Below are 15,032 nucleotides of genomic sequence, written 5' to 3'. Positions count from 1 at the left end.
TGGGGGCTGTGAGGGGCCTGAAGCCCCAGGGAGTTCCTGGGCCCAATATACCACTGCCCCCACTACCATTCCAACGGGTCCTGGGGCTGGGAGAGGGGATGTGGAGTCCCAGGCTCACCTTTGATGGGGACCCAGCCCCCGGAGTTGGCCAGAGATTTCTGATGGTGGCTGCGTTCCACGGCGGGAGACTTCTGGTGATGGGGAAGGTAGGAAAGGGGGTCACCCACCGTCCCTCTATTCCTGTCCCCCTAAATCCCACTGGAAATCCTGAGCCTAAGGACCTTGGGGAAAAATAAGGCCTGACACCTACTGGCCATTCATTATATGCAAAATAATCTCCTAATGTCCTCACAGAGCCCTCACCTCACATGTGAGGTGATGCCATTACCAACCCTGGTTAACTGATAAACAAAAACTAAGGTACAGAGAGGGTAAAGAACTGCCTTGAACCATACAGCTGGGAAGAGGAGGAGACAGGTTTTAAGACCTGACAGTCAGAAGCCAAAGCCCTAAAGAGCATCACGTGCCCCTCATTATTCCTTCTCCAATCTAATGCTCTCAAAACGTGCTGTTCCCAGGCCAGGTGCGCTGGCCCAGCCTGTAACTCCAGCGCTGTAGGAGGCTGAGGATGGCTTGAGGCCAGGAGTTCCAGACCAGCCTGGGCAACATAAAGAGACAATACCACCCCCTTATCCTGTCTCAACCCCACCCTGCCCCCCAAAAAAAGCCTAGTCCCAGCTACTCCATAGGCCGAGGTGGGAGGGTCTCTTGAGTCCAGGAGTTGAAAGCTGCCGTGAGCTACAATTGCCCCACTGCACCCCAGCCTGAAAGAGTGAGACGCACTCTTAAAAAAGCCCTATTGCCAAAGGCATTCAGAGTCGCCTCTGCACCTGATCCCCAGGAAGGAATCACAGGAAATGGGGGCAGCTGTGTTCCAGTGGTTTATGTTGCCCCTTCTACTCACCATATTGGACCCACTCCAGGGCGTTGGGCTGGGAGGCTTCCCACGGCGGCGGTGACCCCTGAGAAAAAGGAGTAACCAAGGACCAGTGGTGGGGAGGCTCTGGTACTTCCCACCTCCCCGACCTTTGTGGTTTCAAGGCCCCCAGTCTCCATCACCCAATTTCCCTGCAAAAGACTGTTTCTAGTCTCCCCAGAAACCCTTTGGAGGTGATCCTTTTCCCAAGTTCAAGTTTTACCCTCTGGAGAGCGACTCAGAGAAATCCTCCAAATCGCTGCAGGAGCTGGCAGACGAGCAGCGGCTGCGGAAACTGTCCACTAGAGGGAGACGGAGGGCGTGAGCGCTGGCCCTCGCTGGCCCCGCCCAGTGCTTCCCAGGCCCTCCCAGCCCGCCGGCCCTACCCAGTGTCTCCCAGCCCGCCCAGACCCGCCCAGTCCCGCCTAGCCCGGCAGCCCCGAGCTCCAGGCCAGTTACCTGAGGAGCTGCGGTTTCGGGAGCGGTTAGGGGCGTCCCGTCGGCCAGTCAAGGCAGCAGGGGGCCGGGTCTGGCGAGACCAGGAGACGGACGGACCGTCCCCGCTTCCCCCACTGCCTAAGCGGTTCCGCTGCTGCTGCCTGGGAAAAAAGAAAGGAGACGCCGGTCTGTACGCCCAACTCCTGCAGGCAAGGGGGTCACTGCGCCCCTAAAGGTTACAGCCACGCCAGCGAAAGCCTGAGGTGACAGGCCTACGAGCGGAAAGCATGCAGAAACACAGACGAGGAGGTAGGACGGACGGAAGGCAGAGCAGGCGGGGTATCCGGCGAGAAGCGAGCAGGTGGCAGGGGATGGAGACTGATGGTGGCGTGGAGAGATGAGCGCCCGGGAGCGGGCACGGGCCAGGGACAGGGGCAGGTGAGGGAGGAAGGGGCACTGACTTCATCTGGATCTCTCTCTGCTTCCTTTCCTTGGCTTTCACAAAGGCCGTGGGGTCGAAGCGGAGCGCGCGACCACCTAGGACGGCGTGGGAGAGGAGGCGGCTAGGTCCGCAGACTGGCCTTGGCAGCGCCAGTGCGTCCCCTCCCTACCGCAGGGCAGGGGCACAGACCTGTGGGCGAGGGCGAGGGGCGCGCAGGGCGGCCCCGACCCCGGCTCCCGCGGCCGCTCTCCCGGGATGAGGAGCGCGCGGCGCCGCGGCCTCGCGACGTGGAGCGCTCCCGGGACGATGAGGCCCGGTCCTCCCGCGTCGGGGGCGGCTGCACCGGCGGAGTCCGCCTCCTGAGACCACAGGGGCAGCTGTCAGCTTCCCGCCCGCCCCGACAAACTCAATCGCGAGACTCCTCTCCGACCGCACCTTCTCCGAACCCTCAGGCCTACCCCATCAGCTCCTAGACGTGCACTCCTGGGCCCACGACCCTCTCGATATCTTCCCCCCCCAGACCACCCAAACCCCTAAAACACCCCTCTGTCATTCCCCTACATCCTTTCAACACACCCCCTTCAACAGACCCTTCTTTCCGGAGTCTTCCACAACTCCCCGGAAACTCTTTCCAATTTTCCACCATCCACCCCATAAATGCCAGCGGACCTCACCCTGATCCCACCTGCTGCGCCGCACCCTTTCGCACCAGGAGACCCTAGGGCACGATCCCTTTCCCAGTCCCTCCTGAACGCCGCCCCAAGCCTGCGCATCTCCGCACAGCCCGGGTCCACCTCCTAACCTCTGCACCCAAATCCTGTCTGGACTCCAGACGGGGTCCGCTAAGCCCCGCCTCCCCTTCAGCCCCGCCCCCTCCACCCTACCTGGCCCCGCCCCGCCTCCCTTAGGCTCCGCCTCATCAGGCTCCACATCCTTAGGGCCGCCCATCCGCCCAGGCGCCTGGCAGGCCTCGCTCTCACCCGCTCTTGTACAATGCCAGCTCGCTGGTCAGCGTCTTCAGCCGGGCGCGCAGGTTCCGCTCCGATGCCTTCGCCTCCTCGAGCTGCCGGGAGGGGAGAGGGGCGCGGAGGTCCAGGCTGAGGCCGAGGGGCGCGGAGGTCCAGGCTGAGGCCGAGGTCCGCGCCTCGCTGGCCGCCCCGGGCCCCAGCTGCTCACCTCCTTGGCCAGACGGCGGCAATCCTGGCCGCGACGGCCGGCCACCCTGTGCCCGAGGCCGCGCTCCTGCCGCAGCTCCAGCTCCAGCCCGCGCACCAGCCCGCGCAGCGCCTCGGCCTCCTGGCGCGCCGCGCGCCCGGCCAGCGCCTCCTCGCGCGATCGGCCCAGCTGCGCCTCCAGCTCCCGCTTCTCGGACGCCAGGCGCGACACCCTGGGGAAGACGGGGAGAGAGCGCTGGAGAGAGAGGCATGGCCCCATTCCCACTACTCCATGGGGGTGGGACGCCTCATCATTTCACCTCCCCGGAAGGGGGTACACGGCTCCATCAGTCTCAACTGACCCCATGGGGAGGGGCAGGGTCCTATCATCTCCCCTGCGACGTGTGAGGAGGGATGTGGTCACATCACCCCCATCTCACCTCACGAAAAGGACATGACCCCACCACGCACAGGACACACACACACACTCCTCCCCCTGGTGCGGGTGAAGGAGTGGGAACACAGCCATGTGAGTTCCAATTCTAAACGATTTCATCAATCTGTACACACCCTGAAAGCCTAGCACTGCCTCCCTCCTCCTCCCACCTCGCCAGGCCAGTCTCCCAGTCACGAAATCCTCTACAATACAAATTCGATCAGGTAACTACCATGCTCAAAACCCTTCCTTGAGAAAATGTATACACAAGGCTATTCATTGCAGCACAATCTGTAATAGCAAAAGAGTGGAAATAACCAAAATGTATGTTAAAAGAGAACTAATTGAATTTCTAATACATCTACTCAATTGAGTCCCACAAAACTATAAAGAGGAAAGTAGAGTATCTCTGTGTCCTGTCACCGAGTGACTGCTGTGACACAGTGCGGTGCAGACAGTATGTTCAGAATGTCCCTTTTCATAAAAGAAATGAGAATTATAAATTATATGTTTATATTTTCAAAATTACAGAATAAACCAAAATCTATGGGGAAAAAAAGGATTATTTATGGGGAAGGGGAAAATGAACAGAAATTGGACTTCTCTGGCTGGACAAAGTGGCTCATGCCTGTAATCTCAGCACTTTGGGAGGCCGAGGCAGGTGGATCACATCTCAAAAAAATAAGAAAACCAGAAGTAAAAATAATTTTTAAAAAAATGTAAGAAATTGGACCTCTCTGAATGTACCCTCTTTTTCAGTTTTGGAACTATAAAAATATTTTATACAAATTAATTAATTAAATTTTAACAAATGCCATCACAAAAATTATAAAAGAAACTGGCCCAAACAGACCTAACTCTATATCAAAGTTGGTGGCACATTGGAGAATTATAGGAGGTGACTAAAACACATCATTTGAGCAAGCGGGATATAGCCTAAGGCCAAAAAGAACTACAAAGAAATCTTTTTTTTTTTTTTTTTCTGAGACGGAGTCTTGCTCTGTCACCCAGGCGGGAGTGCAGTGGCACGATCTTGGCTCACTGCAACCTCTGCCTCCCGGGTTGAAGCAATTCTCCTGCCTCAGCCCCCAAGTAGCTAGGATTACAGGCGCCCACCACCACCCCTGGCTAATTTTTGTATGTTTAGTAGAGACAGGGTTTCACCATGTTGGCCAAGATGGTCTCAAACTCCTGACCTCATGATCTGCCCGCCTCAGCCTCCCAATGTGCTGGGATTACAGGCGTGAGCCACCGCACCCGGCCCTGGAAATGTTAAACCTCATTCAAAATTCAATTATTAGTAATTACACTGGTATTGTTTAAGATAAAGCAAATAAATATGTTATCCCTAGAAACTAAGATTTTCATCACAAGAAAAGACATATAAGTAGGTCAAGTGTGGTGGCTCACACTTGTAATCCCAGCACTTTGGGAGGCCAAGGCAGACAGATACCTTGAGCCCAAGAGTTTGAGACATGCCTGGGCAACAAGGTAAATCCCCATCTCTACAAAAATTAGCTTGCAGCCAGGTACAGTGGCTCATGCCTGTCATCCCAGCACTTTGGGGGGCCAAGGCAGGCAGATCACCTGAGGTCATGAGTTCAAGACCAGCCTGGCCAATATGGTGAAACCCCCTCTCTACTAAAAATACAAAAAAAAATTAGCCAGGTCTGGTGGGGGGCACCTGTAATCCCAGCTACTCAGGAGGCTGAGGCAGGAGAATCGCTTGAGCCCAGGAGGCAGAGGGCAGAGATTGCAGTGAGCTGACATTGCACCACTGCACTCCAGCTTGGGGGACAGAACAAGACTTTGTCTCAAAAAAAAAAAAAAAAATAGCTTGGCATGGTGCCATGTGCCTGTAGTCCCAGCTACTGGGAAGGCTGAGGCAGGAAGGTTGTTTGAACCCAGGAGTCTGAGTTGACAGTGAGCCATGACTGCACTACTGCACTCTAGCCTGGGTGACAGGGCAAGACTCTGTCTCTTAAAAAAAAAAAAAAAATTAAATTAAGCGCAAAAAAAGATACAACTAAACTATATTGTTTAGGGATGCATAGTTCAGCTGGCAAAACCATAAGCAAATCAAGTGAGTGAGATTTGGTGCATTTGGGAGCATGGTTGGGGCAGGAGGGTCTCTCCCGGAAAAAGACATACGGAGGCTATGGGGAAATGACTACTTTTGATTTTTTTCTCCTTTTTTTTTTTCCACTCCTTTTTTTTTCTCCCTCTGTCACCCAGGCTGGAGTGCAGTGGCGTGATCTCGGCTCACTGCAACCTCCGCCTCCTGGGTTCAAGTGATTCTCCTGTCTCAGCCTCCCGAGTAGCTGGGGCTACAGGCTTGCGCCACCCTGCCCAGCTAAATTTTTGTATTTTTAGTAGAGACAGGGTTTCACCATGTTGGCCAGCTGGTCTTGAACTCCTGACCTCAGGTGTTCCACCCGCCTCGGCCTCCCAAAGTGCTGGGATTACAGGCGTGAGCCACTGCGCCCGGCCTCAATTTCTTAACCTGGGTAGTTGGTACATGTATGCTGGCTTTATGAGAATTTGTGAAACTGTACATTTATATTTTATACTCTTTGGGGTATATTATTTTTCACAACAAGAAAGTTAAGTAGTGGAAGCAGTGGGACTCTTGGGCAGGAGGGACGGGTCCCATCCCAGAGATTCAGGTGTAAGTGGTGTGTCTGGAGGAGTCAGGGCCTGCCCTGGAACTCCTCACTGCTCACAAAATTTTTTAAAAAAGAAAAATAGGCCAGGCACGGTGGCTCACACCTGTAATTCCAACACTTTGGGAGTCTGGGACAGGTGGATCACTTGAGACAGGTCGAGAGTTCGAGATCAGCCTGGCCAACATGATGAAACCCCGTCTCTACTAAAAATGCAAAAATTAGCCGGGTGTGGTGGCACACACCTGTAATCCCAGCTGCTCAGGAGGCTGAGGCAGGAGAATCGCTTGAACCCAGGAGGCAGAGGTTGCAGTGAGCAGAGATCACGCCATTGCACTCCAGCCTGGGTGACAGTGCGAGACTCGGTCTCAAAAAAAGAAAAAGAAATGGTGAATGTACAGGGCAGCCAGGGCACTGAGATTTTTCAAAGCTCCCGGGCAATTTGAGTGCATATCCAGAGTGAACCACTGCATTGGTTGAAAGGCCGAAGAGAACTTTATAAAAGAGGGAACCAGCTCTCAACAGCTGAAATCATCAGTCTCAACACCACCAAAGGAGGCATCTTGCCAAAACCTACCCCACATGTGATTAAACCTATATAGGGTTAGCCACCACTTCACTGCAAGTACAGGGGACAGAGAAGGACATTAAACACACCATGGCGATATAATCAGCAAAATCTATTTTTCATTTTTCCATCCGAGTATGCTTGCTGGGGAAAAATTCAGCAAAATCTAGACTGCAAAACTCTACAGGACAAATAACCTGATTTCTTCCACAAATAAGTAGCATGAAAAGTGGAGAGGGGAATATAAATTAAAAGAGATTTCAGAAATACATCAGCCAAGCTCAGTGGCTCGTGCCTGTAATCTCAGCACTTTGGGGGGCCAAGGCAGGTGGATGGCTTGAATTCAGAAGTTCAAGACCAGCCTGGGCAACACAGGCAAACCCTGTCTCTATAAAAAAATATGAAAATTAGCTGGGCATGATGGCATGTGCCTGTAGTCCCAGCTACTCAGGAAGCTGAGGTGGGAGAATCGCTTGAGCCCAGGAGGTCAAGGACACGGCGAGCCAAGATCGTACCACCACACTCCAGCCTGGGCAACAGAGCAAGACTAAAAAAAAAAAAGAAAGAAAGAAAAGAAAAGAAAGACCTCGACAAACTGCAATGTGCAGCCGTATTTAGATACAGGACGAATTCAAACCACTTGCAAAAAAGACACTTGAGAGGTGATCGGAGAAGTGTAAGTGTGAACGCATACGCAGTGGGTTTCAGATGACATGATGGAATTTTTGTGAATTTTGTTGGATGTGATGGCAGCACTTATATCCTTATATGTTAAAGATACACACTGATGCTTTTACAGAGGAGACACGAAGACTGGGATTTGCTACAGGGCAGGGGGTGGCAGTACATCAAACAAGATGGGCAAACGTGGGTAACTGTTGAAGCTGGGGGACAAGTACGTGCAAATTATACTACTGTTTACTTTGTGGTGCTGGAATTTTTCCTAATAAATCCTTCTTAAAATCCGTGGTTCCCCACACTCTCTAACAAGGAGCTTTCCTTTCTATTCAGCCCCTGCCCATCTGACTTCTCCCCTCCTCTCCTCCTGCCTCCCTCTCCCACAGGCTCCAGCCAGATGCAGTTCTCACCTCCCAGAACCTTCTCTCCTTCTTCTCCTGGCAAGAACGACTCCAGTCATCCGGGAAGCCTACCTGCCCCTGACATTCTCCGCTCTCCCAGCCCTCTATACCTTTCCTTCCTAGCACCAACCCCGGCAGACCTGGCATGTAGAGGAGTGTCCGTTTCCCATGTGGATCCCACCTTTCTGGGGGCAGAGCCTCCACCTGTCTGGTTCACTGCACAGGACCCCAGGCTGCATGGCCGGGCGCCCTGCATTCAACTCTATTCCACTTGTTAACAAGCTGGGTGGCCCTGGGCAGTTTCACTTCGCATCTCTGAGCCTCAGGCCATCTTTTCTCATTTGTGAAGAGGGACGATAATAAGAATGCCCGCCTGTTAGGCTGTAAGAATCTATTCACAGTGCTTAGACCATGTCTAGCATAATAAACATTAACTAGCGTCAGGCAGTGTGCCTGGCACAGTATGAACTCCATAAATGTTGGCTCAATGGATGAATAAATCTCAGAACCTTCCCAAACTCCCTAATTCCTGGCTGGGAAGAGGAAGATAAGAAGCCACTGAGCAGCGGTGGGATCTCAAGGCTCCTGTGGTTGGTGCCAAAGGGTGGAGGGCGCCACCTTGTGGCCATCTTGGGAAACACACACCCAGAAACACAAACCTAGAAACACACACACACACACACCCTGAGACAGAGCAAACGCGCGCACGAACACACACACACACACACACACACACACACACACACACACATACATACACACACACACAGCCTGAGAGCAGATCCTGAGGATAAATTTTGGCCTCCCCACTGCGGCCTTCCTCGGCCCAGCCGTACACAGGCGAGCTCCTCCAAAGACCGGCGGGGTTCCCCAGCCCCGTGAGCTCCCATAAGGACTGGTCCTCCAGGTCAGCACTTAGCGCTCTGTCCTGGGCTTGCAGCCACCAACAGTGCAAACAGCTGGGGAAACAACAGAGGCTCGGCGCTGGCTGCCTGGATCTAAGGTCCAGCCTAGCCATATTACCCACTGTGTGACCTGCGCCAAGTTCCCTAACTTCTCTGGGCCTCTGTCAAACGGTGATAATAGCAGTGCCTACCTTGTAGGGTGGCTGTGAGGATAAAATGAATTTAATCATAAAGCACAGAGCAGCCCTGGCATACAGTTAAATGTTCAGTAAATATTAGTTACTGGTAATATTATTACTAAAAATATTATTAGTCCTCCCCAATGAGCCAGGCCTCTTCCCGGTAGCGATCAAGCCCCAGATTCGTCTCCCCAACAGAACCAAGCACAAGGCAGGCATGAATATATACGCCACAGGCCTTTGCTTCTTTCACTTCATTCATTCCCTTGTTCTCACCGCATTCCCACCTAACACAAGGACTTTGCCCAGGCTGTTCCCTCTGCCTACAACACTTCCCCAGCCCCTGGGCCTGACCCATCCTACACCCCAGTGGAGGCCTGTGACAGCCTCCCACAGCTCAGGCTCCCTTTCCTGCCCCACTCATCTCCATCGGTAATGATATACTCAGGTGGTTATATACTTAGCACCCATCTCCCCCAGGGCTGGGCACTACGTGAGTGGCAGGGACGGGCTAGCACAGAAGGTGCACCCCATGAAGGTGGATTCACCTACATAGAGCTCGACCTCCCCCCAACCTTTGCACATGCTGCTCCCTTTGCCAAGAACACCCCTCCCATGCCAGGCAGGGTCAGGTACCCCACCCAGAGCCTTCACTGTCTGCAAACACATCTGCCTCCCTCTCTGGACTCAGAGTCCCAGGAGGGCAGTGCCAAGATAGTCTTGGTCACCACTATGTCCCCAGCACCACCCAGCACAAAGGTACAGAAGAGGGGCTCAGAGGCCGGGCGCAGTGGCTCATGCCTGTAATCCCAGCACTTTGGGAGGCCAACGTGGGCAGTTCACTTGAGGCCAGGAGTTTGAGATCAGCCTGGCCAACATGGCAAAACCCCATCTCTACTAAAAATACAAAAATTAGCCAGACATGGTGGCGCGTGCCTGTAATCCCAGCTACTTGGGAGGCTGAGACAGGAGAATCGCTTGAACCCGGGAGGAGGAAGCTGCAGTGAGCCAAGATCGTGCCACTGCACTCCAGCCTGGGCAACAGAATGAGACTCTGTCTCAAAAAAAAAAGAATAAATACGTAGTGGGCGAAGGACAGTCATCCTCCCCACAGGACCAAGCATGGGCCCCGCAGTGCATGATGGGAGGGCCCCCCACCCACCCCAGCTGCCCACCCCTCCAAGACTCACTGCTCCCGCAGGTGCCAGATCTCATTCTCCCGGGTGTCCCGAGTGTTCTGGCCCTCCAACCCTTGCAGGCGGCCCAGTTCCTCCTTCAGTGACCGGATGATGCCCTGCAGAACCACGGGGTCTGGCTTGCCCTGGTACGGGAGGGGCAGCGGGTAGTGAATCCTGAGGAGGGAGGATTAAAACCGTGGCATCTCAGAGGCCAAGAATGCACCTGAGGGTAAACACCAGCCTCTGAGAGCCACAGAGTACGAAAACACACAATTCCAAAAACTGCACTGTCCTAGAGGCTTATGAGCACACCCTCAAGGCCCCTCCCTGTCCCCGGACCCCTTGTTCCAGTCACCACCTGTGAAAGCCTCTTATATAACAATTTGGGGACCACTGGGATTGGCAGCCCTGGTGTAGTCTGGGGGAACTTCCTTGTCACACACTGCTGATGAAGGGAATGCTGGTATCATGTTACTTGCAGCCAAACACAATCCTAATTCAGATGCCACAGCGGGGGATTCTGGTTGGCCTGGCCTGGGTGACCCTGGCTTGGCTGGGGAAAGGTGAGCCATTGTGATTAACGGCCCCATGAGATGCTATTCACAGAGGATTGGTAACTTCCCACTAAGAAATCCAGTGGCTACTAACACATGGGACAGACACGGTCACCTAGCTACACAACTGCCATTCCCAACTCTCTTGCTGCCTCCCCCTATAAAGGCTAGAAAGCCAGATATTCATTTTCCCAGCATCCCTTGCATGTGACCACCTCTGGCCACATATTACAGGAACTCTGTTGGGAGTCTTCTGGGAACACTTTTTTTTTTCCTGATAAAAACAGCAAAGGCAATTAACAAACTCAGCCCTGTCCCTCTTCTTCCTGCCTTGATATAGATGCAATGTCTGGAGGATCCAGCAGCTATTTTGTGGCCATGAAGAGATAAAGATGAAGTCAAAAGGCCAAGCCGGGCATGGTGGCTCATGCCTGTAATCCCAGTACTTTTGAGAGGCTGAGGCAGGAGGATCACTTGAGGCCAGGAGTTCAAGACCAGCCTGGGCAACATGACAAAACCCCGTCTCTATTAAAAATACAAAAATTAGCCAGGCGTGGTTGTGGGTGCCTGTAGTCCCAGATCCTCTGGAGGCTGAGGCACAAGAATTGCTTGAACCTGGGAGGCAGAGGTTGCGGTGAGCCAAGATCACACCACTGCACTCCAGCCTGGATGAGACAGTGAGACTCCATCTCAAAAAAAAAAAGCCAACATATTAACGACAGTAAAGGGAAAAAAATAAAAAAAGAAAGAGCTTGAGTCCCTAGTGGAACTGTTAAACAGGTGGCAGACACCTACCTAGACATCTTGTTACGTGATGTATTATTTGTTTGATGTATTGTTTGTTTAGGGCACTGGTGATGGTTATTCTGCTACTTGTAGCCAAACACAATACTAAATGATACAAACCCCAACAGGGAAGATTCCCAAGGCAAGGCTTAACCAATATCACCTTGCCTGGGTGCCAGGGGTTCCTAAGGCCTACCCACATCCTCTCCCACCCCGCCCACCAGCCTGGCCCTGGAGCCAGACCCTTCTTCCCACCTGTCAAACTCCACGGAGTAGATGAGGATCAGGTAGCGCTTGGAGCTGAGCTGGGCCGATCTGGGGGCCAAGGAGCCTGGGCGGCCCCCCATCTTGCGGTTCCGCAGGGACTCCAGGTCTGTGTAGGTCAGCAGGTCCAGGGTGACTGACTCACTACTCTGTCAGGAGAGGAGAGGAGGAGCTGCCACAGCACCCGCCACTGCCACACGGAGGGCACCTAGCACACACCTGGGCCACAGTCCTTCCCGTTCTCTAGGCGGGCTAGGCTTTCCTACGCGAAGGCTGGCGATCAACATGGCCCTGTCCTAGGGCAGACACAAGGACTTCATCGAAGGAAGAAACCAGAAAGAACCTAAATGCTCAACCAGAGAGAACAGCTTAGACCTGTGACTCTCCGAGTGCTGTCTCCAGATCCCTGGGGGGGTCCCCGAGACCCTTTCAGGGATCTCCACTGAGGTCAAAGCTACTTTCATAATAATACAAAGACGTCATTTGTCTTTTTCACTGTGTTGACATGTGTGCGAATGGTACAAAAGCAATGGTGGGAAAAACTGCTGGTGCCTTAGGAGAAATCAAGCCCCTGGCACCGAATGGTACTGGAGGTTATTGTATCTCCCCAGTCTCAGTGGGGGGCTGGGGAAGAGAAATAAACAAACAAGTAAATAAGCAAATCAACCATAAAACACAGGAAATGAAACATCGGAATGTTCTTGATGAAGCAGTAAAAATTATTAATTTTATTGAATTCAGCCCCTAGAGCACACATCTCTTTATTATGTTGAGCAAGAAAATGGGAAGTACACATCAAGTACTTCTGTGCACGCCACAGTATGACGATGGTCTCGGGAAAAAGCACTTCTGCATCTGAGTTTTGAGCTAAATTAGTCACTTTTCATGGAACACTATTTTTACTTGAAAAAAAAAAAAACGACTGACAGACAAAACTATGGTTATTTAGACTCGGACTATCTGGCAGACATTTTCTCAAAAACGAACAAAGTGAGCCTGTCACTTCAAGAAAAACAGCTAACAGGTTGTCTTGCCAATAACAAAATTCGAGCTTTGCACTTAAAATTAGAATTTTGGAAAACTTGTATCTTCCACTGGGTGTCTGATAGCTTCTCGGTGTTCACAGACTTTCCTGGGGAAATCGGTGAGGATATTAACAAATGTGACTTCTGGATATTATATAAGGAAATGTGTCAACATTTGGAAAATCTGCACAACTTACTGAACCAATATTTTCCAAATGACCAATGCATGATGTTACAAAATCATCCGCAGGTAAAAAAATATCCATGCAAAATGCAAGATAAGTCAGTGGAATTTAATGTAACAATACAAAAAGTTCACTGATGAGGATGCAGATTCCACATTGCAACTAACCTTTAAGAAACTATCGTTTGTCCAGGCCAGGTGCGGTGGCTCACACCTGTAATCCCAGCACTTTGGGAGGCCGAGGCAGGTGGATCACTTGAGGCCAGGAATTCAAGACCAGCCTGGCCAAGATGGCAAAACCCCGTCTCTACTAAAAATACAAAATTAGCCGGGCATGATGGCGCATGCCTGTAATTCCAGCGACTCGGGAGGCTGAAATAGGAGAATTGCTTGAAATCGGGAGGCAGAGGTTGCAGTGAGCCAATATCATGCCACTGCACTCCAGCCTGGGCTACACAGATAGTGTCTCAAAAAAAATAAATAAATAAATACAAAAATTAGCCGGGCATGGTGGGCAGGCCTGTAGTCCCAGCTACCTGGGAGGCTGAGGCATGAGAATCACTTGAACCCGAGACGCGGAGGTTGCAGTGAGCTGAGACTGTGCCACTAAGCCTGGGCAACCGAGCAAAACTCTTGTCTCCAAAAAAAAAAAAAAAAAAAGATATCTAAATACCACCCATCCCTGTCACTCTAAGTTCTAACCTGCTTCTTCCCCACCGATTATTACTTTTAGGTTGGGCATGGTGGCTCACGATTGTAATTGCAACACTTTGGGAAGCCAAGGCAGGAGGATTACTTGAGATCAGGTGTTCAAGACCAGCCTGGCCAATACAGTGAAACCCCATCTCTACTAAAAATACAAAAATTAGCCGGGTGTGGCGGCACACGCCTGTAGTCCCAGCTACTCGGGAGGCTGAGCAGGAGAATTGCTTGAACCCAGGAGGCAGAGATTGCAGTGAGTTGAGATCATGCCACTGCACTCCAGCCTGGGAGACAGAGTGAGATTCCATCTCAAACAAACAAACAAAAACTTTTAAGTACCTGACATTATGTATTTTTTCATTTGTCTGTCTCTCCAAAATGTCAGCCTCATGAGGACAGGGGTTTTGTCTGTTGTTCACTGCTGTATCCCCAGTGTCCCCCACAATGACTGACACACTGTCAATGCTCAGCAAATGAAATGAATGAATGGCTATATTCACTGATGTGACTACATTTTTATGAGATATTGCTGAATCCTTTAAAAGCAAGTTGCAGGCTGGGCGCAGTGGTTCACGCCTGTAATCTCAGCACTCTGGGAGGCAGAGGCGGGTGGATCACCTGATTTCCGGAGCTCCACACCAGCCTAGTCAACATGATGAAACCCCGTCTCTACTAAAAATACAAAAAATTAGCCGGGCATGGTGGCGTGCGCCTGTAATCCCAGCTACTCAGGAGGCTGAGGCAGGAGAATCGCTTGATCCTGGGAGGCGGAGGTTGCAATGAGCTGAGATGGCGCCTCTGCACTCCAGCCTGGGCGACAGAGCGGGACTCCATCTCAAAAAAAAAAATAAACAAACAAACCAAAAAAAGCAGGTTGCAGAATACCTTGGAAATTATATAAACTATATATAATTACAGGTCTGCAAATGCATACACACACATACACACACACACACACACGTATCTGGAAACAAACAGAGACATGGAGAAATGACTGGAGTGATTTTCACCAAAATATTAACAGAAGCGAGTATTAGGGCTGGAGTGATTTTTACTTTCTTGTTTATATTTCTCTGTGACCTAAATTTTCTACATGAGAATAACTATCATTAAGTTCAAAATGAAGCATTTACACTTGGCAAAAGAAGAAAATGATCGCCCTCTTCCCACAATGAAAGAGAAGGTAGAGGGTCTTACGTACATCAGATGGGCATCAAGCCCCCTGGAACCTGGAAGACAGAACCCCCCTCCCACCCCGACCCGCCAACCCGGGCCCTACCTGAGTGAGGGCTGACTCCAGCATATGACAGAAGATGTTGAACTGTTTGAAGTTCCCTGTCTTGTGAGTCAAATCTTCAATGACTGGGTGGGGAGAAAAGTCTCTCCTGAGGTCTGACCGCTTGCCCAGCCCCAGGGCAATGCACCTAAGCTCTGCAATTCTACCCGACTCCAGTGTCTCTGGCTTGAGCAACAAGACCTACACCCCTCCCCACACTGGA

At 51.7% G+C, this 15,032-nt stretch overlaps 1 protein-coding gene across 8 annotated transcripts in view; it reads right to left on the bottom strand.

The window, feature by feature from the left end:
• The window catches only part of CCDC61 (coiled-coil domain containing 61), a 45,220-nt gene that overhangs the window by 22,368 nt on the left and 7,820 nt on the right, over positions 1-15,032 (bottom strand). For 3 of the 8 annotated variants that reach the window (XM_031004555.3, XM_063701466.1, XM_031004554.3), the window contains exons 3-13: positions 14,813-14,895; positions 11,614-11,771; positions 10,031-10,192; positions 3,033-3,243; positions 2,837-2,919; positions 2,046-2,215; positions 1,876-1,951; positions 1,436-1,575; positions 1,200-1,278; positions 965-1,022; positions 119-191 (exon numbers count right to left, since the gene is read on the bottom strand). In XM_031004555.3, coding sequence (XP_030860415.1) covers positions 119-191; positions 965-1,022; positions 1,200-1,278; positions 1,436-1,575; positions 1,876-1,951; positions 2,046-2,215; positions 2,837-2,919; positions 3,033-3,243; positions 10,031-10,192; positions 11,614-11,771; positions 14,813-14,895 — 1,293 coding nt within the window. The other 5 variants (XM_063701468.1, XM_055369783.2, XM_055369784.2 and 2 more) reach the window with 5 other exon arrangements.

This window comes from Gorilla gorilla, chromosome 20 (assembly GCF_029281585.2).
Source record: "Gorilla gorilla gorilla isolate KB3781 chromosome 20, NHGRI_mGorGor1-v2.1_pri, whole genome shotgun sequence".
Taxonomy (NCBI): Eukaryota; Metazoa; Chordata; class Mammalia; order Primates; family Hominidae; genus Gorilla; species Gorilla gorilla.
This window is presented reverse-complemented; position numbering and strand designations above follow the sequence as displayed.